The 23,327-nt window shown below is 44.4% G+C and overlaps 3 protein-coding genes across 5 annotated transcripts; all 3 read left to right on the top strand.

Moving 5' to 3' along the window:
- The first annotated feature begins 7,373 nt into the window (after positions 1 to 7,373).
- LOC125539674 (uncharacterized protein At4g15970-like) lies at positions 7,374 to 10,098 on the top strand. Of its 2 annotated transcripts, none has more exons than XM_048703182.1 (4): positions 7,374 to 7,720; positions 8,707 to 9,036; positions 9,180 to 9,661; positions 9,811 to 10,098. In XM_048703182.1, the coding sequence occupies exons 1-4, from the start codon at positions 7,478 to 7,480 to the stop codon at positions 9,827 to 9,829; spliced, it is 1,074 nt and encodes a 357-aa protein (XP_048559139.1). In that variant the 5' UTR covers positions 7,374 to 7,477; the 3' UTR covers positions 9,830 to 10,098. The 2 variants fall into 2 exon arrangements, with proteins under 2 accessions (XP_048559139.1, XP_048559138.1); XM_048703181.1 differs by having other exon boundaries at positions 7,376 to 7,720; positions 8,671 to 9,036.
- Positions 10,099 to 10,678: 580 nt separating this feature from the next.
- LOC125539673 (protein NUCLEOLAR COMPLEX ASSOCIATED 4) lies at positions 10,679 to 17,564 on the top strand. The gene is made up of 15 exons (XM_048703180.1): positions 10,679 to 11,148; positions 11,235 to 11,327; positions 11,415 to 11,488; positions 11,680 to 11,738; positions 11,820 to 11,868; positions 12,477 to 12,574; positions 12,792 to 12,826; positions 12,898 to 12,999; positions 13,345 to 13,403; positions 13,490 to 13,664; positions 14,555 to 14,728; positions 14,935 to 15,034; positions 16,561 to 16,618; positions 16,711 to 16,816; positions 17,127 to 17,564. Exons 1-15 carry the CDS (start codon positions 10,753 to 10,755, stop codon positions 17,319 to 17,321), a joined length of 1,773 nt encoding a protein of 590 aa, XP_048559137.1. The 5' UTR covers positions 10,679 to 10,752; the 3' UTR covers positions 17,322 to 17,564.
- A 598-nt stretch (positions 17,565 to 18,162) lies between these two features.
- Positions 18,163 to 23,139, top strand: LOC125539672 (glutamate receptor 3.1-like). Of its 2 annotated transcripts, none has more exons than XM_048703179.1 (8): positions 18,163 to 18,221; positions 18,412 to 18,671; positions 19,252 to 19,568; positions 19,683 to 21,034; positions 21,120 to 21,397; positions 21,807 to 21,838; positions 21,930 to 22,367; positions 22,430 to 23,139. In XM_048703179.1, the coding sequence occupies exons 3-8, from the start codon at positions 19,316 to 19,318 to the stop codon at positions 22,681 to 22,683; spliced, it is 2,607 nt and encodes an 868-aa protein (XP_048559136.1). In that variant the 5' UTR covers positions 18,163 to 18,221; positions 18,412 to 18,671; positions 19,252 to 19,315; the 3' UTR covers positions 22,684 to 23,139. The 2 variants fall into 2 exon arrangements, with proteins under 2 accessions (XP_048559136.1, XP_048559135.1); XM_048703178.1 differs by having other exon boundaries at positions 18,184 to 18,221; positions 21,930 to 22,336.
- Positions 23,140 to 23,327: the final 188 nt, after the last annotated feature.

Genomic DNA, 23,327 nt, shown 5'->3' on the forward strand with positions numbered 1-23,327 from the left:
GAGAGCTAAAATATGAAAGTAGGTGTTGTTATCATAAAGTTAGAATATATTACTAAATATTATAAATAACGAGTGTGGAATAATGATGGGTCGGTATGCAGAATTGTCCTAGGCAATTGTTAACAAGATCGGTAATCACTATTGCAATTTCATATGAGGGAGAGGCATAAGCTAACATACTTTCTCTTCTTGGATCATATGCACTTATGATTGGAACTCTTGCAAGCATCTGCAACTACTAAAGATCATTAAGGTAAAACCCAACCATAGCATTAAAGCATCAAGTCCCCTTTATCCCATACGCAACAACCCCCTTACTCGGGTTTATGCTTCTGTCACTCAAGCAACCCACTATAAGCGAATCATGAACGTATTGCAACACCCTACAGCGGGAATCCCTCATGCTTGCGCGACACGGAGGGCACAATAGGACAACACCAAAATAAAACATACAACTCATACCAATCTAGATCATCAATCAACCCAAAGACAAAGGATATCTACTCAAAACATCATAGGATGGCAACACATCATTGGATCATAATATGTGGCATAGAGCACCATGTTCAAGTAGGGATTACAGCGGGGTGCGGGAGAGTGGACGCGTAAAAGAGATGAGGATGATGATGATGATGGTGATGTTGATGAAGACGATCACCGCGGCGATGGTTCCCCTCCCGATGGCACTCCGGTGCCACCGAGAGAGAGGAGGAGAGGTTCTCCCCTAATGCTTCCTCCTCCATGGCCTCCCCCTAGATGGGGAGAGGTTCTCCCTCTGGTCCTTGGCCTTCATGGTGATGATGGCCCCTTCGGGATCCTCCTACATGCCCTCCGGTGATGATGCCCCCCTCCGGCAGGGTGCCAGAGAGGGCCTAGATTGATTTCTCGTGGCTACATAGGCTTGCGGTGGCGGAGCTTCTGATCTAGGGTAATTTCTGGAGGTTTATGTATATATAAGAGGTTTTGGCGTCGAGACCAAGTCAGGGGGGTCTTTGGGCTGTCCACGAGGTAGGGGGCGCGCCCGGGGGGTGGGCACGCCTCCCACCCTTGTGGGCAGCCCGAGACTCTTCTGGCCCAACTCTTTTACTCCATGGCCTTCTTCTGTTCCAAAAATAAGCTCCATCAAGTTTTAGGTCAATTGGACTCCATTTGGTTTTCCTTTTCTGCGATACTCTAAAACAAGGAAAAACCAAAAACTGGCACTAGGCTCTAGGTTAATAGGTTAGTCCCAAAAACCATATAAAATAGCATATAAATGCATATAAAACATACAAGGTTGATAATATAATAGCATGAATACTTCATAAATTATAGATACGTTGGAGACGTATCAGGTGGGCGGGCTAAAAACTGAATCCTGGCCCAAGATTGAATTCAGAGTTTGAAGAATCTCCGAGGTCACCAGTTCAGGACCAGGAAGGTCCAGTGGCTTCCGGGCTCAATGCCTGATCCTGAGTTCGGAGGACATGAAGCCTCTTCCCAAGGATGGGTGTCCGGCTCGAGGGGCTCGGAGATCCGAACATAGCTAGTTTTTAACTTAAGGGAAGAAGCGTTCTCGGCTCGTTCCTCAACGACCGCTACCAGATGGGTGATCGGTGGGGACTTGATTTCCCTCTGATCGGGTTGGAGCCCGATCTGATCATAGTCTGTTGCAAGCCCTAGGGCGGCGATGCGGTCTAGCAGCTCGTTCAAGGACGAGACATCTATTGGATACATCTTTTTGGAGTGTTCGAGGCCGATGCAGAAATGATGTTTGGCGATTGTGGGGGCCGTTGTTGGCTTAACAGCCGTGTGAGTGCCCATGGTGAAACCGCCGAGCTGGAGGACCTGTCCTCGAGTTAGGGCCCTTCCAGAAGTGATATCATCATTGATGACAAGGCGAGCCATCGGTCCTTCTATCAACAGCACAATGGAACTCTCAATGAAAGCACCAATGTCGGTGTCAAAACCCGCGGATCTCGGGTAGGGGGTCCTGAACTACGTGTCTGAGGATTGACGGTAACAAGGGACGAGTGGGACACGGTGTTTGCCCAGGTTCGGGCCCTCTTAATGGAGGTAAAAAACCCACGTCCTACTCGATTGTATTCGATGAGTATAGGGGTTACAAGAGTTGGTCTACCTTGAGATCGTAATGGCTAAACCCTAGATGTCTAGCCTATGAGAATTCTGATAGCCTCTACAGATTAAACCCTCCGGTTTATATACACACCGGAGGGGCCTAGGGTTGTACATACTCGATTTGTGAAGGAAGGAAATTACATACCCGGACACCAATCTTGCCATCCACGCATAGGGGAGTCCTACCCGGACACGGGGGAAAGTCTTTTGCTTTATATCTTCATGACCCATCAGTCCGACCCATATCGAATAACCTGGACACCCGAGGACCCCCTAATTAGGGTTGGGCATTCGGTTCCCCCAAACCGAACGGTTCGGTGCTTCGGTCCTTTTACAATTTCGGTTCTTAGAAAATGCTAACCGCTTGGGTAATAGAAAATCAACTAACCGACAATTCGGTGCCCCGAAAGTTCGGTTCAGCGATCAGTTTTAACCCAAGGAAACCGAATGTGTTTGATAGCAGGGCTTCCAGGTGATGGAAGAAAGAAAATTGACAGAAAAAATGAGCGGTGGAATAAAGGAAGAACGCGAAATCAAATCTTCCTAGCAATAGCATGCCTGTGTACTGCAGTACTCAACTTCTCGTCAAGGGATGAACGAAGTAAACAAACAATTCCCAGTGGGTGATAAAAGAGATAAAGGGAAGAAGATGCAACCCAGTGGAACAAGAAGATACGAGGGGAGGGAAGAAATAAGCTGCCTCGCGCTGGCTGCGAGGCGGTCAGGCTGTTGTGGCGTTGGCGCACTGCCGTGGTCTACTGGGGACGAGGGCAGGAGCAAGCATGGCGGCTAGGTTAGGATTGGGGAATCGAGAGTCCCTCAGTGTGTCATCCTTGTGTGCAAGTAAGATCCTTTTCTATGTATCCAGTACTATGCGTGTGAAGGATGTCGACCTGCTGGGCCACTTTTCGTTGTTGGCCTTCTGGGCTCATTCACTTTTTAGCCTGCAGTTCGGTGTTTTTGGTCACTTCGGTGCATCATGCATGGAAACCGATATCATCGAATGAAATTCAGTTTCCTCCAGTTCAGTACCGAACAGAGCACCGAATTTTCGGTTTTCGGTTTAATCGGCTTCGGTCCCGGTTTTTTTGGTGCGGTTTTCGGTCCTCGGTCTTTTTTACACACTCCTACCCCTAATCCAGGACTCCCTCAGTCGCATAGTAACATGCTGACATAGCTACATCCTACATTACAACACCATGCTAATCATCAAGTTACAGTGAACAAAACTAAGAACCAAAATGTGTCATTTGTGCATATTCAAGAGCAACATAGAGAGATATGGTTGTGGTCTTGAGAAGTGGGATCTCATGCCATGACTTAGTCGCTAAACCAAACTATTTCTTTTTTCCCATAGTTTATAAATTATGTTTTATATGATGCAAATTTAATTTTTCCGAGATGCAACATAATCTAGATGCGTTTTTCTGTCTAAGACGCACCTAGACGAGGATAAGGCAGAGGTTCTGACGAGGTAGATGGGGATGGGTTATAAATTGTGGCACCAAGTCTTGGTGGCAGAAAATGTGGATTGTTACTGGTCTGGACGAAGGAGGTTAGGATCTACTCCCGGACTACTACCTTTAGTTGCATTGATGTGGCGGTGGAGGAACTGGATGGGAAAGTGTGGAGGTTATCATGTGTATACGGTGAGCCAAGCTAGGATAATAAGGAGAGAACATATCAACTCCTTCGTGATTTGCATGCTCAGTCTAGACTTTTGTAGGTTGCGATTGGTGATTTTAACGAGATCTTATTCTCGTCTGAAAAGGAAGGAGGAGCACCACGACAATAAGTTCGGCTTCAGGCATTCCAGGATGCACTCTCAGATTGATCACTGGAAGATATTGGCTACCATAGTGACAAATTCACTTTCTTTATAGGAGGATTGGGGGAACGGCTGGACTGGGCTGTTTCGAACGCTAAATGGATGAAACTACACCCATTGTGTGGGCTGTCTAACCTTGATATGCACAAGTCTGACCACCGGCCAATTTGTCTGGATACGGATTACTTGGCAGGGGTAGCTGCACCACGACCTCGAGATGGCTGGAAGTTTGAGGCGCGATGGTTGGCAGAAGAGGCTGTAGAGGAGGTTGTGAAAACAGCTTGGCAGAAAGCAGTAGTTCGGGGTCTATGCCCATCAACTAGCGAGAAACTTGCGGCAGTACATAGAGATATTCATATGTGGGATCGGAAGGTTCTGAAGGGGCCGCGTAATCGGCTCAGAAAGAGTTAGAAGAACTAATGCGTGCGCCATATAGTACATATGAAATCAGGGCGAAACAACAAGAGCCCACACTTATTATTGAGAACCTTCTCATGCGTGAGGAGATTTACTGGGCCCAGCGAGGACGTGTGAATTGGTTGCGCCAGGGCGGCCGTAATACAAAGTATTTTAATCATTTTGCTTTGGCTTGTATGCGCCGCAACTTAATTAAGAAGTTGAAAGATAATAATATTGGATGGGTGGAGGGCAATGATAATCTCAGACCCCTCATTTTTTATTACTTCCAGAGACTTTAGACTTCTGACCCAGGTTTTATTGATGATGATCTTATGGCTACTGTCAAACCAGTGGTCACATCACAGATGAACAGGCTATTGATTGCACCCTATACATCAGAAGAACTAAAGAAAGCTCTCTTTCAGATAGGTGATATGAAGGCCCCCGGCCCGAATGGTTTTCATGCTATTTTTTCAAGCGCTTCTGGCATATTTTGGGAGACGAGCTGACTAAAGAAGTGCTTGATGCGACCAGTCATAAAAAGATACCAGATGGATGGAATTCCACGAATGTTGTGCTAATCCCTAAGGTGGATAGCTCTGACATAATAACCCAATTCAGACCTATTAGCTTGTGTAATGTCATTTATAAGATAATTTCTAAGATGTTGGCCAACAGGCTTAAGAAAATCCTACCAGAGGTAATATCTCCTACCCAGAGTGCCTTTGTGCCAGTCAGGCTAATCACCGATAATGTGCTGGTAGCTTATGAGTGTCCCCATACAATTAAGAAAAAGTCACATGGCTCTAATGGTGTTTGTGTTGTAAAATTGGATATGATGAAAGCCTATGACAGAGTAGAGTGGGGCTTTCTAAGGCGGATGATGGAAAAGCTGGGATTTCATGCACAATAGGTTGAGTTAATTATGGAGTGTGTTTCCTCTTTGAGCTATAGAATCAGATTCAATGATACAGAAACGGAAGAATTTACTAAACCTAGAGGATTGAGACAGGGAGATCCTTTATCCCCTACCTGTTTTTGATTTGTTCTGAAGGGTTCTCAAATATGTTGGCTCATGAGGAAGACATTGGTGGGATTGAAGGTATAAAAGTATCCAGAAACACACCCTCTATTTCTCATCTATTATTTGCTGATGACTCCTTGATTTTGATGAGAGCAACCGACCAGAATGCTCACACTTTGAAGAGGATTCTTGATACATATTGTACTAGTTCAGGACAGAGAGTGAGTACACCAAAATCCAGTATTTTCTTCAGCTCGAATACTAGAGTTAATACCAGGGAGAGTGTTTGTGGTATACTGGATATTTTAACAGAAACTCTGTCAGATAAGTACCTTGGTCTGCCAACTATGGTTGGTGTGGACCGGAGCTATTGTTTCCAGCATCTAGTTGATAGAATTTGTCAGAGATTGAAGGGATGGAAATAAAATATTCTATCAATTCAAGGTAAAGAAATTCTTTTGAAATCTGTAGCACAGACAATTCTGTCTTGCGCTATGTCAGTTTTTAAGTTGCCTAAAGGAATATGTGAATCAATCACCGATGAAATATCGGTTTTCTGGTGGGGAGATGGACAGGAAAAGAGGAACATGCATTGGTTTGCATGGTGGAAAATGTATGTCACAAAGAATAAAGGTGGATTGGGCTTTAGAGACCTTCACACTTTAATCTTGCTATGTTAGCAAAGCAGTGTTGGCGACTTCTTCAAAATCCGGACTCTTTGTGTGCACGAGTTTTGAGTGCAAAATTCTACCCTAACGGGGACATCCTAAAAGCGGGACCGAAGAAAGGGTCTTCATTTACATGGCAACGTATTTTAGCCGGGGTTCAGACTTTCAAAAAAGACTGCATATGGCGAATTGGATCTGGCTCACACATCAATATTTGGGAAGATCTATGGATTCCACCTAGTGAGTCGAGAAAAGTTATTACCCCTTGAGGAGGAATTATGTTAACAAAGGTGGAAGAGATTATTGATCCCTATACTGGACAGTGGGATGAGGCACTGTTGCGTAGTGTGTTTTCACCTGTTGATGTATATAGAATATTACAGATTCCCCTACATGTTGAGGCAGTTGAAGATTTTTTAGCCTGGCACTTTACGAGGTCCGGAACCTTCTCTGTCCGCTCGGCATATCAAGTGGAGTTTGATCATCAGTTTGGACGTCATTACTCAAACTCGAATAGCCCAGGTACCGCTAACCTTAATATGGTTTGGAAAGATCTGTGGCAACTGCGGCTTCCGGGAAAAATCAAACATTTTGGTTGAAAAGTCCTAAAGGGGGCCTTGCCGTGCCTCCGCGTTCTGGCAGGCATATACCTTTGGTTCCGCAATGTCCGCTTTGCAAGATCGGATTAAAGGACATACAACACTGCCTTTTTTACACGCGCATGGGCATCCGATATTTGGTCTGAGTTAGGATTGCAGAATGATATTACAAGAGCCGTGCGGCAAGATCGATCTGGTTGTATAACTTTGGAAATTCTGGTCCGCATGCATACCATGATTCATGAGCTGCCAACGGCTGAACTCATCTTCGTTGTGATGTGGTTTATCCGGTGGCAGAGGCGCCAAGTAACTAATGAGGAGTCAGTCCAGACACCGGAACAAACATCAATATCTATCCGAGTTTTAGCCACCAACTTCGTACGAGCCTACACACCAAATCAACCGGTACATACGATCAGTCATCAGCGGAAGAAGCCAGCGGAGGGAGCGGTAAAAGTTAATGTCGATGCATCAGTCCATGGGACTTGAAACCTGGTGGTTTATGGATACCACTGTCTCTCTAACCATTCAATCACAGGTTGGTTCGTGACTTTATTCTTCATTCTTGTGTAAACAATCTTGCTCTTATTTGATGAATAAAGTTTTAATGCTCACTTTTTTTTATTCTGCCGAATAATCGAGATCAAAGGCTCAGAATCCAAGCAAACGCATTTTCCAAATTTTGGTCCGGTTGCCGTCTTTCACGAAACCACCTACTCCGCTTTCAAACTACATCGGCGTACTTTCGCTTTACGCCTTCGAGGCTCCGGCTCGTCCTTGTACCAGTGTCCAGTCTGCCGCTGCGGCAACTACCCACCGCCACCGCCACCGCCATTCCGGCATGGCGAAACCTCCGCGCCACACCCTGACCATGCCGTCCGCCCACCCTCGCGGGATCCCGAAACGCGCGCTCCCGCGACTCGGTGCGGCGCTCTTTTTTGTAACCCTCGTCGGCGTCGCCCTGCCCTTGGCCGTGCTGCACCGTGCCGCCGTCTCGCGGCACCCGCTGGAGGACCCGTGGGGGCGGTACCCGCTTCCCTCGCTCGCCGCAGACGACGAGGAGAGCGCCCAAGGTGATGATCTGGTCAGTCCGCCTCATCCCTCTTGGTCCAGTCCCCAGTATTTGGCGCGGTAGTTGTATTGTATCCACTGTTAAATCATGACGAATGCTGGATAATTTGGGCATTTCTGCTTTGCCATGTAGCTACGGGATTACTAATTGCAGTGCGGTGTTTGACTTGGATTATGCTATCCCATGTCCAGTGATGTACTCTAAACGAGAGTTGTCAGTGCATAATAAAATGCTTTGTTGAATCCTTCAAGTGCTTACACAATTACGATGTGCGGTTGCGTCATCTGTGTGTGTGGTCTTGGAGAATTTGCCTTGGGATGGAGCAGTTCTGTCCACTTGGTCCCTTGGACGTCTTAGATGTGATAGATATACACATCAGTTGGTGCACTGCAGTCTATTTCTTTAACTTCTGAGTCACTTTCACTGAAAACCGAATTAGTATCTATCTTGGGATGACATTATCTTGTCGATAGCTTTTGGGACTTCGCCAAAGAAGTTGATTAATATTTTCTCTCGGACAGTGATGTTATTTTCCTTAGCAATTGGGATGACGCTGTAATTTGGACATGCTAGAAAGTTCAGACTTCAGAAACAACATAGTAGTGCATTATACACACTAGCACTTAGTTTCGCTTGCCATGGCTCCCAACTGATTACAGATGTTGATTGTTCACATGAATGCTTACTATATGGTGAATAACACGAGGCTATTCACGTAATAGGAGTATAGGAATACTTGACAGAAGCAACAGCGATGTTTATTATTTATCATTTGATAACAATCAAGGCTACCTTGAGTTTTATTTTAGCTGCCTATTTCATCATTTGTTGCCACCTATGTACTTCTTTAGAAGACCCATATTTTTTTCATGTTTAATCTGCTGGTTTTGCATATTTATGCTTAATCAGATAGCTTCTTCAGTTTACTTATTGGTCTTCAATTAATATGCCATCCTTTCTAGGACAGTGAGGATCTCAAACTTGACCGAGTTTTGCAGAAGGCTTCAATGAGGGACAACACAGTTATATTGACTACACTTAATGCTGCATGGGCTTCTCCTGGCTCGGTGATAGATCTATTTGTTGATAGTTTTCGCTCTGGTGTTAGAACAAGTTCACTCTTGAACCATCTAGTCATTATAGCATTTGATGGGGATGCGTACAGACAATGTGTCAAGATCCACCACTATTGCTTTGCTCTTGGAACTGAAGGTGTGGATTTTTCTGAAGAGAAGAGGTTCTTGACTTCTGGGTATCTGGAGATGATGTGGAAACGACTAGATTTCTTGCGGCTGGTTCTTGAAAAGGGCTACAGCTTCATATTCTCGGTAAATTACTCAGTCACCTTGACCTTTTTTACAGAGATAGATTCAGCCTTGTTGCCCATGATGGAATATAGTGATCCTTTTTCTTCTGTGAAACATGCTTATCAGGTTTAGTTCATCCATCTTTCATTTTCATTACATTTCAGGATGCAGACATAATGTGGTTTCGCAATCCATTTCCTCACTTCTATCCTAATGGTGACCTTCAGATTGCTTGCGACCACTATGTTGGGAATGCAACAGACTTGAGAAACATTGCTAATGGAGGCTTCAATTATGTGAAATCGAATGAACGGACCATAGAGTTCTACAGTTTCTGGTACTCATCACGATTGAGATATCCTGGCTACCATGATCAGGATGTCTTCAATGCTATTAAGCATGATCCATATGTCGCAGACATTGGGCTGGAAATTAAGTTTTTAAGTACAGCATACTTTGGCGGATTTTGTGAACCAAGCAGAGATTTAAATAAGGTCTGCACTATGCACACTAACTGTTGCATCGGTTTGCGGAGCAAGATTCATGATCTGAGGATTATGATGGAAGATTGGAGGAACTATTTGTCACTGCCTCCAAGCTTGAAAAGATTGTTGACATTGTCCTGGAGGGTGCCACAAAATTGCAGGTATTATGTCCAACAGTGACGTGAAGACTGTTTTAGTAAGAAATGTGATCGGATGGAATTTTGTCGGTTCATGTGTCTGCAGCTTTCTAGTCGGCATATTTTTGTTCTGGTGTTGTTGCATCTAATCATTTTAATTGTTTGTTTTGCAGCCTTTCTTCGCTAAACTAATAAAATTCCATGCTTATGGAACACAAAAGGAAATGAGAACAGTGGAGCATGCATAAGGTGTTCTCCACATTTTCATCAAAGAACTAACTGGAAGGTCGGGCTACTAACTTCATTAGTGTTTCCCCCCATACTTTACCAACTTCAATTTGATGTAAGTAGAATTTGATGTCGTAATTAGTCGGATATGTGCTGACCTCTGTATGGATGAAACATAACTTCCTTGAATGTTCATGTTTATCTTTCGAAAAAAGAATGAGCATGCCTGCTGAGATGAGAGACATATCACAGAAAACAACTCGTTTTTCTGTGTATTGTCATCGGGTTTTTTATTAGACTTGAAAAGATGTATATGCGCTTCTCAATATTTTGATCGACTTCAGATACTTCCCGGCGACCCTCAGATGCAGTTACTTTCCTATTTTGAACTCATGATGCTGGACATCATCAGTAGTGTTAGTAGTAGACGGCAGCTGTAGTTGTTCCTGGGGTTTACTCCTCGTGTTGGAAAAAGGATCCCATCCAAGCAAATGGATTTGTATATATGTTTTTTTGACATGGATTTTCATATTTCTTAGCAAAATTACATTCTGCATACATCTTATAAGTAAATAAAAAAAATCATTCTGCCCATACTGGACCGGTTTATTTTTTTTATTTTTATGAGGACAAGGAGCGGTTTTAGAGAGAAATTGTTGGAGAGCTCTGTAATATTGGGCTTCCTAGCACGGTCCATCCAGCCGAACACGTAGGCGGTAGGCCCGCCCCACACGCATGCCCTCGGCCTTGTTGTGTGTGGGCCGAACTGACAAGTGAGACCAGCTTGCCAGTCTCGCCCATCAATAAACCCCAGAACCCAGGTCCAACCCATCAGACCTCGCCGCACCCTTTCTTCCCCCGCATTGCCGCCGCCGCCCCCTGCTGCCATGGCGAAATCATCGTCAGCGACGGCGACGGCGACGGCGTCGGGCACTAAGAAGCGGAAGTCTAAATCCGGGGCCCTCACCCACGAGGAGGTGAAGGCGCTCGGCCTCGAGCTCCTCTCCTCGCGCGCCCACCTCAACCACGCCCCCACCCTCCTCGCGCTCCTCTCCCCCACCGCGCTGCTCAGCATCGCCCTCGAGGCGCTCATCTCGCTCCAGTCCTTCTTCGAGCCCCTGCTCCCCTCCATCCCCTCCGCCTCGGCCGCAGCCGCCGCCGCAGGAGGTGCGAGCGACGACCCCGAGCTCGTGTTTGGGGCGTGGCTGCGGCAGCGCTTCGAGGAGTTCGTTGCCGCGCTCGTGGAGCTCAGCGTGTCGCCGGATAGCGACGAGGCGATCAGGGTGAGTTGGTGGCAGTTTTAACTATTCATTTGTGTGTTGGGCGATGGTGAATTGGCTAAGTTAGTATACACCTTTGTTCATGGCAGGAAGTGGCGCTTGATGCGTTCATGGATTTCGTGAAGCTGGGGAAGGACGGGAGCTTCCACTCGGCAATTTACCACAAATTTCTCCACGCTGTGGTGAGTTTTCCTGCCTAGTAACGTGCTTCCTGCAGCCAGAAGTAGCGTTTAGTGTCTGCTCTTTTATGTGTTTCAAATTATTTTCAGGTTCATGCTACGAATTCGATTGATGATGTTCTAGAGTTGCTTGGGTCCAAGTACTCTAAGTATGCTGACGTTTGGTATGTGGTGACTGGTGACCACTCTTTCAATTATTTCTTGTGTATTTGATTACCACATCCTTGAAAAACTTGTTTCCCTAAGAACTTCAATTGTATAGAGCTGGCGATATTGCTAACTTGGTGAAATACCCAAGATATTTTTATAGTATGATTTTGCAATGCACTTAATTTTTCTCCAATTGCTCCTGCAGTTTTTTTACTTATACTAGCTTAGATAAGATCGCCAACAGTCTGGGCAGTCAAACCACTGGTAATATCTCTTGCTATGCGTAGTTTGATTTGCCACATGTAACTTCCTACAATGTGGTTAAGTTGCCCTTTTTTTAACCAGGCTCTGGAAAAGATGTCTTGCAGAATGGGGATGACGGGGCTGAAGACAGGTATACTTCAGGTTTTATGCATGGATATTTTAAATCCTGTACATTGATATAAGCGTGTTAATGCAACTTTGTGAACCAACTACGATTGTATTGTTTGACATTTCCGTAGGCACACCTTTTTTTTCCTACGAAGTACACATGCTATTCTGCACCATATCTACCGATATGTTGCAATTACGTGCTCACCCAATACTGATCATGTTTTCTTGTAAAAGAACAAGGATAACCTGGAAAGTCAAGCTTTTATAGTTGTACGTTATGATGTTCCAGACTACAGTTCCAACACCTTGATTATAGACAGCTCACATGGTTGCAGGAACATATAGTGTGTTTGTTGTTCTCATATCATGCTTGCGTTTCTGCAGTGATACAATTTAGCATTAATGTTGCTTGTGTACCATGTTCTACCTTTATCCATGCAAAGTCATTTGTAGAGTTACAGTTGGATTATAAATGGTGTGAATTATTTAGGTCATAGTTGTTTGTAGGCTTATTCCATACAAAGCTTTCAAGCGATTGTTTTTAGTATGTTGATGCCTTCAAGTTTTGAAGTTCGAACTGCTATTTTAGTTCTGTTTCTTATGCTCTTCTCTTTCTTGCTTTAACAGGAGCGCTATCTGTGTACGCAATGTATACAATATTTTGGTGCATGTTCCTGCATTGGATTTTAAGAAGGAATCAAAGTTCGATATGTGGAGTACTGTTGGTATGTATTTTCTGGCTAATCCTGTAGGAATGATCTTCCTCTAGTCTTCAATAATATTTGTGTTATTTTTTAAAAACTTTTTATGCTCTTCTCCGCCTCTCCCCCCATTTTTGATTTTCCTTTTTCCTTAAGATTTTGTTAGTTCACTTGCCTCTTATGTACTTATATTCATTTTTGTTAGTGTGTGTTTTTGTTCTAACCTTTTGTGTTTGTGAAGGCCTTTCTTCAAAAGGAGAGAAGGACACCTCTGAGGTACTTCCATACACTTCATGAAGTAAAATGTACTGGCAAGTTTCTAGTGATTAAGCTTTCGAGTGTTGCAGGGCTCTTCTGCTACGCGTATAAGCAAAAAGCTAAAATTGAAGTTCACCAAAGCATGGTTGGCCTTTCTCAAGCTACCACTTCCACTTGATGTCTACAAGGAGGTAAAGCTATCTTTCGTTATTTTCAGTATCTGATAAGTAATAATTTCTCAGTTGCTTCTTCTTGAACTGTCTATGAATGGTTATATGCGTTGCACCTTAATTTACAAATTGTTGTTGCTGATTTCCTGACTCCTTTTTTCTTGTAAACTATGACCATGTTTACATGCAGTCTACTATGCAAGGGGAATTTATTATACAAGAAGTGTGTAGCCACTTAGGATGATGAAATAATTTGTAGTTTACCATTGTTGTTAAGAATAATTGGTTTTATTTTCTAGTTATTATAAAAATGCTTGAATTACCGATGTTAGTTATGTATCTCGAGTGACAGTTTGTAATCTGCAGGTCCTTGCTACACTTCATCAGAATGTTATTCCTTCAATGTCAAACCCAGCCATCTTGTGGTAGGTTGTTTATGTCCATTTTGTTCTTATTTGTACTTTGTTTGATGTGGTATCTCACGCCTTCATAATTTTTTTTCCTGTTGAAGTGATTTCTTGACTACATCATACGACATTGGCGGTGTTATCAGTGTGATGGCCTTAAGTGGTCTATTCATCCTTATGACACAGCATCAGCTTGAATATCCAAAATTCTATGATAAGCTCTATGCATTACTGACTCCTGCTGTGTTCATGGCAAAACATCGGTCAGTGTTCTTGCAAGTAAGTAGCTCTCAGTAAATATAAGTGTAATATTATGGTTACACTATGAATGAATATTGCCATACTTTAGTATGTATTAAGTTATGAATGAATATTGCCATACTTTAGCATGTATTAAGTTCTATGAACTAAAAGGGGTTTTTGAAGGACTGCCAATCATCCAAGCTATGGATCCATTTCACGTTAACATTTTCATTCATGATCTTACAAGTGCTGTCTAGCCATGCACACCTTTGCATCTTTTGAATGCTGTTCCAGAGCCAAGTCCAGCAAAGCCAATTTCGTTAATTCTGCTTATCAACTATTTGTTGGCGGAATGCTGAGGAATGCATCATGTTGATGTCGTGTTTAACCAACAAACAACAAGTTTAGCATGCCGTTGAAAAGTAATGTACATTCTATATCAGATTAGACTTGTTACTTTGTTAGGTTATTAGTTAACCATGAATCCTGTAGCCTGCCAAACTTGAATATACCTTAAGGTTATTTGTATGCACATAAACAATGAGGCTATGTGATGCCACCTACTTCGACATTTCTTTGTAACCCATCTATTTTGTCCAGCCATTGCTGCACCATTGAAGACAAGTCCATAACAGTAGATGAAAAACAAATATAGATTACAGTACTCAGCCCTTAATCTTGTGCAAGTGACAGGCCTGTGGCAGCGAGTGGATCATATCAGCGGATCACTATTAACCATGTTTGAACTCTGAATTATCAATCTTCCAGCCATGGATCTGGATATGACATCAACTCTTATTTCATGGATTGAACAAACAAACGTGTTTCTTTTGTTGCTTATTCTTATGAATATGCCAGATTGCAGTTTATTCTTCTTTATTGTTATCTATTAATTATGACTTTGTGTTTGACTTGTTTTCTTGCAGCTTCTGGATGCTTGTCTGAAATCTTCGTATCTTCAAGCATATCTTGTCGCTTCATTTGCAAAACGATTGAGTAGACTCGCCCTTTCAGTGCCACCAGCTGGAGCTCTTATCATCATTGCTTTAATTCATAATCTGCTGCGGAGGCACCCATCAATTAATTTTTTGGTTCATTGGGTATGTTGCTTGCTATAGCCTTTTAGCCTTCATATACGAGCTCTTGATTGATCCAGTTTGTATATATCTCTGTGTACCTAATAAACCATGTGTTGGTAGCATATCCACTTAAGCTCACATTTTCTATGTTGTGTTCCGCAAGAGCCTTTTGTTTCGTAATTATTTTTGTCCATAAGCTAATTGCAATGGTTTTGTTTCTCTTTCAGGAAGTTGCTCAGGATGATGGAGAAGCTAGTTTACCTAAGAAGATTGGCGCTGATCCTTTTAACAATGAAGAGACAGACCCTGCAAAGTCTGGCGCAATGCGTAAGTTTCTAATCATATCAAACAGACTTTGTTTTCTCACTTCCTTTTCTTTCAATCCTCAATCTGTCCTAAGACAGAAGAGGCAAACAGCTGTCTGGTATCGCTGATCGGATAGAAAAGTTTTATTAGTGTGAGCCTGGTAGGGCTTTGCGAGCGGGCGCATGCAGGGGTGGGGTGGGGGTGTCTTGTTAATGACATTCATTGGGTTTGTATAGTATCCGGCTCAGTTTATCATCTAATTAACCAAGTGCCATTGCTGTTCAAAAGAAAGATAAACCCTAACCTGGCCACAGCTTTTTTGTTTCAAAGGGGAAAGTGTTACTTCCCCTTGGCCTTCGGAGTAGAACTAACCGGATTCAGGACATTGATTAGTCCTGTCTAGCCGAATCCAATATGACTTGTGGGTAGCATCACACCTGAGTAGGCTACCCTAGTCCGGAGCCTGCACATAACATAATAAAAATAAAAATCATGATCTCAACTCGAGATTCTTTTTGCCCCCACATAACATCAAAATAAAAATCACGATCTCAACTGTAGTTTCTTTTTGTTCATCCCGAAGCATACATTTTAACATAACTGGTTCGATGACAGGTTGATGATTTGAACATGAGTCCTACCTGGCTACAACTTTTTGTTTCTTAGGAGAAAGCGTTACTCCAGATTGGCCTACAGAGTAGAGACTAACTGGATGTAGGACATTGACTAGTCCTGTGTAGCCGACTCCAGTATGACTTGCGGGTAGCACCATGGCCAAGTCGGCTACCTGAGTCTGACGGATATGGCCTGAGTCAGCTGCCAGAGTCCAGTGACTTCAAAATAGCCAGCACATAACATAATCAAAATTAAAATAATGATCTCAACTCAAGTTTCTTTTTGTTCTTCCCAAAGCATACCTTTTAAGATAACTGGCTTGATGTCAGATGGAGGATTTGAACATGATGAGGACACCTGGAGCAAAAATAGCACCTAAGGCTTTCTGAAAAGAGGATTTTTTTTTGATGATTATATAGTTGGGTGTTGTTTTGTGGTAATATTGGTTAAGTTTTTCTTGTGTTGAAATAATTCAGCCTATATTTTTACTTTATGGCTTTTGCACCTTAGGTCTTGGTACTTGGTTATCTGTAGAAAGATTATTGCATGTTGTCCAGGTTGTCATAAGGTTTTGATATCTTTGATATAGAAATAGAACTAGGGAGGAACTGATAACCTTCGCTAGAACCGGTGGGTACTTAAATGAACTTGACAACCAGCTATACTTCTGTTTGGTTGCTACTGCAACTGTACTAGACTGGACTAGATGGAAGTCTGCTTGATGAACAGTGGTGGTGAGACAATGATAGTGGTTTACTTGCCTCTTCTTCCAAATTACAGCTTCAAGCAACTTTTGTAACGAGTTACTGGGGGCCATTGCAATTCAACATGCAAGCATGATTGTATCTTTATGGACAATTGCTATTATTTGTCTAGAATCTCATGGACAGTTTATTGCCTATCTTATATTCATCTTTGATTATGCACCACAGGAAGTTCTTTGTGGGAAATAGACACGCTGCGCCATCACTACACTCCTGCAGTTTCAAGGTATCAGGAAGACAACTTAGTGTCCTTATTTCAATGGTGTCTCCTTTTTCCTGTTTGATTATTCAGCTCATTTCATGTGGTACCACTGCCAGATTTGTTGCGTCGCTTGAAACTGATCTCACTGTTCGGGCCAAAACAATGGAGATGAAGATCACAGACTTTAGTTCAGGCTCCTATGCAACAGTTTTCCGAGATGAGGTATGCCTGCATCGCACCCGTCTGACTACATTCACCCATAGCTTTCTGCGTTTACTTATATAGTTTGCCGAGATGGGGTAGGTCTTCACCACACCTTCCACTAGATATTTCCCTCTGGTTTATGTCAGCCTAAAACATGTCTAGCAAAACCAGCTTTGCCACCCTCTTATTATGCTTAACTGTTTAAATTTTTGTGTTCAAGGCTGAGCCGGGCCCTTATCATAGGAGTCCTATCTACTGCCACTTGATGCTCATTATTAAACATCACTAAGGGTTGCTAAAATTTACCAATCTTGAATTTGAATTGTAGGCCCGGCGGCGGATAAAACAAGTCCCACTTGCGTTCTACAGAAGTACGCCAACATCTTTATTTCAAGAGTCAGATTTTCCTGGATGGACCTTTGGGTGCCAGTCGAATAGCGGGGCGCAAGCTAGCGTAGAAGGAAATGCGGTCCACACACTAGAAACCGGTGATGCCTCACCTGCTAAAAGGTCACGTGTGTAGATCTCAGTAGGGCGAGACAGGGTGTAACATTTCACTGCAAGTGCAGTGTTTTCGGAAATATTGTCTCAAAGCTATTTTAGCAGTACTCCAGTGTTGTAACACAATATATGAGCTGAAAGTAGTGAAGTAAAAAACCATGTGAGGAAATTATTCTTCTGGCTACTGCCGGTCTAAGATGTAATCTTGAATTTTTTGCCAATTATTTATGTAGATTGTAGAGTAACAAATGCCGTTTCAGCTTCAGCAATCGTGCAAGTGTTGGACAGGGAAATATTTATAATCCATATTTGTTGGCCTATCGTGCGACGATATTCTCTTGAAGATTCTGTTGAAGACGGATTGGTTTATGCACGTCAGCCACGTTGTTTAACTTGTGGGCGAGGGCATTGTGACCTGATTTAGAAGGTTAGACTTTGGATTTTACCAATCGCTACTAAGATATTGGCAAGTCCACTTCATGCTGCCAACAGATTAGTGTTTGGAGCCCACATGAAATACAGCGTGTTATGAGGTATGCCATGTGGTACGGTGCAAACAGCCACAAAATATCTCATTCGTCTGATGTTGTATCTTGCCTAACGTCGTCTTCATTGGCTCTAGCAGCCTGTGGCGTGCACAGCGGGTGCTCCGAACGAACGGAAGGCTGTTGCTGCTGCTGACCTTTCCAGGTACGAAATGTGGATCGGGATTGCCGAACTATCTTGTCCATCCATACGCCCAATCCACATACCCTCAGGTGCCAGCCCTCTCCCACTGCAAACACCTTACTGCCTTAGTTTTTCCTCGGCTAACTGCTCTGCTGTTGGCCATCTCTTGGGAACTCCGTCCTGTGTGCATGATTGCAGCTGCCATCGGATGGGGCCCTTGCTTAGTCAGCCGACCTGACAAGCTTCTCGACAGGTACGCACATAAGCTCCCCACAGAGGACGTGTGGGACGTGCCACGGGGTTGGCATCCCATATTCACATGTGTACAATCTATGTTGTACGTGGATGTATTCCAGTTCGTTCCTCTTGCAACCTCCAACCACATGTTTAACATGAGGACCGGAGAGTTTTCTGGAGAATAAGATTGCATTTTGTTGCTCCAGATAATGACATGGGGCACAGCAAGCAGCAGCCTGGCTCTAACAGGCTAGACAGTCGTTGGCATCTCGGCTCTGGGGCGATATCTGGACATAACTAGTCGAGCTGCGGTGAATCGACTTCAGAGGCACCAAACCCCTGGTGGTGTCACATTTGGTGACGCTTCACAAGCACCTCTTGTTCGCACGGCCTACCGGCGCTTCACACCCATCTCGTGTCATCTGATTAGAAGCAACTGACGACCAAAGCTTCTTCAGGCCCAGCGGTAAGAGTCACTTCGTCTGGATTCTTATATAAAGAAAAGGGGGAAACAGAGAGGTTGAGGGGTCAATTCTTTGTTTAATCCTGCATGTACCACGCTTTTGGATCCCCCCAATTGTTTTCCTCAAAAGAAGATTTAATTCCATGTCAACTTCGTGGAAGATCTTTTCCCTTGCTCCTCGTACTCATGGGGATCCCGGTGGTTGAGTTCGTCGCAGCAGCTTCCTTTTGTTTCCTTTCTTATGCTTCTTATACAGATTCTGTTTGATAAGCATATCTTAAGATGAAGGGTCTCTTAATTTCTGAATCTTCAAAGGTAGCGTCCGCTGATTTTTGTCTTGGGGATGCTGCCTTCCCAACATTTCTTGTCAGGAGCCGTCCATTTCTGTTCAGTTGAGCCCCAGTTCATATTGACATATGATTTATCCTCCTCTCTTTCCCTGGGCCTTCACCTTTTTGATTCTAGGCTTATGCAACTGCCCATTTTTTTTCAATTCATAGCTCCACTACTGTTTTGTGTTATAGCTAGTCATCATATCTGCTTGACATGCATCATCAGGAAATTTTTGTTTTTGTTCTTCCAGCCTGTCCGTTGTTGAGCTGAAGCATGGACGCCTAAAAACACCTCAGTAGTCTTCTAGACTCGCCATGAAGTTCGCACTCCATTTTTGGGGTCTTTTCTGTTGTCTGTATGCACTAAGTAAGAATATCTATGCAAGGCCCGATACAGTGAGCGTTGGAGCTCTTTTCACATTCAATTCCACGATAGGGAGAGCTGCCAAGATTGCCATTTCTGCTGCTGTCAATGAGATCAACACCGATTCAAGCATCCTTCCAGGCACAAACCTGGTTGTCGAGATGCAAGATTCCAATTGCAGTGGCTTCGTTGGCATTGTGCAAGGTACTTCTTTCATGTTTTTTTTTTCTGAGCCACCAAATCATGCAGATTTATGTTATGATAACAGTATCACCCACATGGTATACGACTTACAAATTTCTTTGTTGCATGTGTTAGCATTGCAATTCATGGAGAAAGATACAGTTGCAATCATCGGCCCACAATCTTCTGTCATCGCGCATGTTATTTCTCATGTTGCAAATGAACTTCAAGTGCCTATGCTGTCCTTCGGTGCAACTGATCCAACTCTCACGTCACTTCAGTTTCCTTTCTTGGTGAGGACAACCCGTAGTGATCATTTTCAAATGGCTGCTGTTGCTGACTTAGTCGACTACTATGGGTGGAAGCAAGTGACAGCTATATATATCGATGATGATTATGGAAGAAACGGCATGGCCTCTTTAGGTGATGAACTTGTCAAGAGGCGGGCTAAGATCTCGTTTAAAGCTGCAGTTAGGCCAGGAGCAAAAAAGAGTGAAATGGCTAGTGCGCTAGTCAGGGTTGCATTGATGGAATCTCGAGTGGTAGTTCTGCATGCAAATCCTGACTCTGGGCTTGCACTTCTCTCGCTGGCACGCAATCTCGGCATGACATCAAGCGGGTATGTGTGGATTGCAACAGATTGGCTCAGTTCATTCCTGGATTCATCGCCACGTCTCGACATCGGATTACTGAGCACAATGCAGGGTTTTCTCACATTACGCCAGCACACAGAAAATACAAGAAGGAAGAGTATGCTAGCTTCAAAATGGAGTGCACTGGTGAAGAAAGATACTGTTGACGACAAGTTCTTGATTAATTCGTATGGCTTTTATGCGTATGATTCTGTCTGGATCCTTGCTTATGCGCTGGATGCATATTTCAGTAGAGGTGGAAACATTTCTTTCTCAAATGACACCAAGCTACATGAAGTTGGGGCAGGGGGTCTGCAATTGAAAGCTATGACTGTCTTTGATGGGGGGAGGCTGTTACTAGAAAGAATCCAGCAAGTGAATTTCACGGGTGCAACTGGCCCTGTAAAATTTGATACAGATGGTAATCTTATCCGTCCTGCGTACGACATCGTTAACATAGTAGGATCTGGTCTGCGGACAGTTGGTTACTGGTCCAACTATTCTGGCCTGTCCACCTCGTTGCCTGAGACTCTTTACATGAAACCAGCAAAACGTGTTAGGGGAGATCAGAAACTCCACACTGTGATATGGCCAGGTGAGACTACAGTAAGGCCACGTGGATGGGTGTTTCCCAACAATGGAATTGAGCTGAAAATTGGAGTTCCCAATAGGGCAAGTTACCGTCAATTTGTGTCAGTTGACAATAACAGCGGAACGGTGCGTGGTTTCTGTATTGATGTGTTTGTTGCTGCAGCCAACTTGTTACAGTATCCAGTTCCATTTAAGTTTGTTCCGTTTGGGGATGGTAGTCAGAATCCAAGCTATCCAGACCTTATCAACAATATTCTAACGAATGTAAGTTCGTGTTCTTAAAATCTACACCACTTATTACAGTTAATGTATCTGTACAGGTGGAGTACTAATGATCTTTCATGTCTAGGACTTCGATGCTGTGGTAGGTGATATAGCTATCGTCACAAATCGGACAAGGGTTGTTGACTTCACTCAGCCATACGTTGAATCGGGGCTTGTGGTACTTACCTCTGTTAAGAAGCAAAGCTCGAGTGGATGGGCCTTTTTGCAGCCATTCACCATCAAAATGTGGTGCATCACAGGGCTGTTCTTTCTTGTCATAGGAACGGTGATTTGGCTGCTTGAGCACAGAATCAATGATGAGTTCCGCGGGCCTCCAGCGAAACAGGTTATCACTGTATTCTGGTAAGGTCTCCTAGTATACCAATTGGAGCCACTTTTTTGCTGTTTTTTTTCTTGGAATACGCACGAGTGTGCGTATCATGCATTAAAGAAGAGAGAGTGGGCAAAGCGCCCTCCACCCCAAAGTGTTGCAAGTTACCCATTTTTTGCCGATCATCCTGTACAAAGCCAGCAAATTATGTTGGGTCTTTTGTTGGCATCTCAGTGCCATTCTAGATGTGCCAATACAAAGTCTAGTGGCTGCAGGCTGTAGCTACTGACTTCTGTGCTGTCATTTTAACACGCATATGTATAGACGTGAGCCCGGGGATTAGACTTATTTCCCACACACTTTACATTTAGTTTCTTGAACGATGCAAGTGTCTTGATTGCTTGAGGTTAATTACATGCTGTATTCACTTTGCTTGTGCAGGTTCAGTTTCTCAACTCTGTTCTTCGCGCACAGTGAGTGAAAGGCAACTCTTAACCTTTGTACATACCATTGATGAAGATGTCCCAGTCGATTCACTAAAGTTCTTGTGCATTTTTATCTTAGGAGAGGACACGAGAAGCACCCTCGGCCGCTTCGTGATCATCATATGGCTCTTCGTGGTTCTGATCATCCAGTCCAGCTACACTGCCAGCTTGACCTCCATACTCACCGTGCAGCAGCTCATATCTCCAATCACAGGGATCGATAGCTTGGTCGCCAGCGACGAGCCCATCGGGTTTCAAGTCGGCTCCTTTGCGGAAAGTTACCTCGTGAACGAGCTCGGTGTCTCGAGACACAGGCTTAAATCCCTCGGTACTCCGGACGAGTATAAGCAAGCGCTTGAGCTTGGCCCTGCCAATGGAGGCGTCGCTGGCATCGTTGACGAGCGTCCCTATGTTGAGATCTTCTTGCTCCTGCATCCCAAATTCGCAGTCGTGGGCTCGGAGTTCACCAAAAGTGGCTGGGGCTTCGTGAGTTTTTATTTCTTTCCACCTGGTGAAAGTAAGAGCACCTAGCTTCAGTGAAGTTATGATGCAGAGCTAAACTGGGCATTTTATTGTCAGGCGTTCCCGAGGGACTCGCCGCTGGCGGTGGACCTGTCGACGTCCATCCTGGAGCTGTCGGAGAACGGCGACCTCCAGCGGATCCACGACAAGTGGCTGGCGAACGACGTGGCGGGGTCCATGTCGCAGAACAACGAGCTGGAGTCGGACCGGCTGCAGGTGTACAGCTTCTCAGGGCTGTTCCTCATCTGTGGCGTGGCGTGCCTCATCGCCCTCGCCATACACGCCGGCATCCTCTTCCACAAGTACTGTGAGCAACGGCGGCAGGTGTCGGCCGACGGCAGCTCCCGCTCCAGCCGCAGCAGTTTCCGCGCGTTCCTGTCGTTCGCCGACCGACGGGAGATGGACGCCCATATAGCGTCCAAGGACAAGGCGGCCGGAGACCACTCCATTAGCGCGGCGTCGAGTAGCAGCGTCAGCACTGCCACGTCGTGCTAGAGGGAGGGGCGGACGGACGGCTGCCGGTTAGCTTTCAACGTAGCAAGTGCGACATATAGCAGTAACCCCCCAACGTAAGTACTGTACTACTTAATTAGCGCTGTGCTGCAAATGTTCTCTCGTGCTGCAGAATTGTAGAGATGCGTAAGCTGTTGTGCACATGGAGCAACTTGAGTACACGTTCCCGAGGAACTTGCTCTTGTAACTTCTGCTGCGTCCTGGCGCTTCCTACGTCGCTGATATAGCTATTTGCTTTTGGTTTGTGTCTTGTATATGTCTGTATGTCAGTTTCCGGAGGCCGGCGATGAGGATTTTGTAAGCGTGCTTATTCCAGCGGCTGGCTGGCTAGCGATGTAGGAGTAGTTCGGTTGCTTTCGCTTTGCAGGGTGAGGCCGTGGCCCAAGGAAATGAGCACGGCCACCGGCCGCCTTCGCTCGCGGTGACGGTTTCGGCTGCGGTA

Source organism: Triticum urartu, chromosome 2 (genome assembly GCF_003073215.2).
Source record: "Triticum urartu cultivar G1812 chromosome 2, Tu2.1, whole genome shotgun sequence".
In the NCBI taxonomy this organism is placed as follows: Eukaryota; Viridiplantae; Streptophyta; class Magnoliopsida; order Poales; family Poaceae; genus Triticum; species Triticum urartu.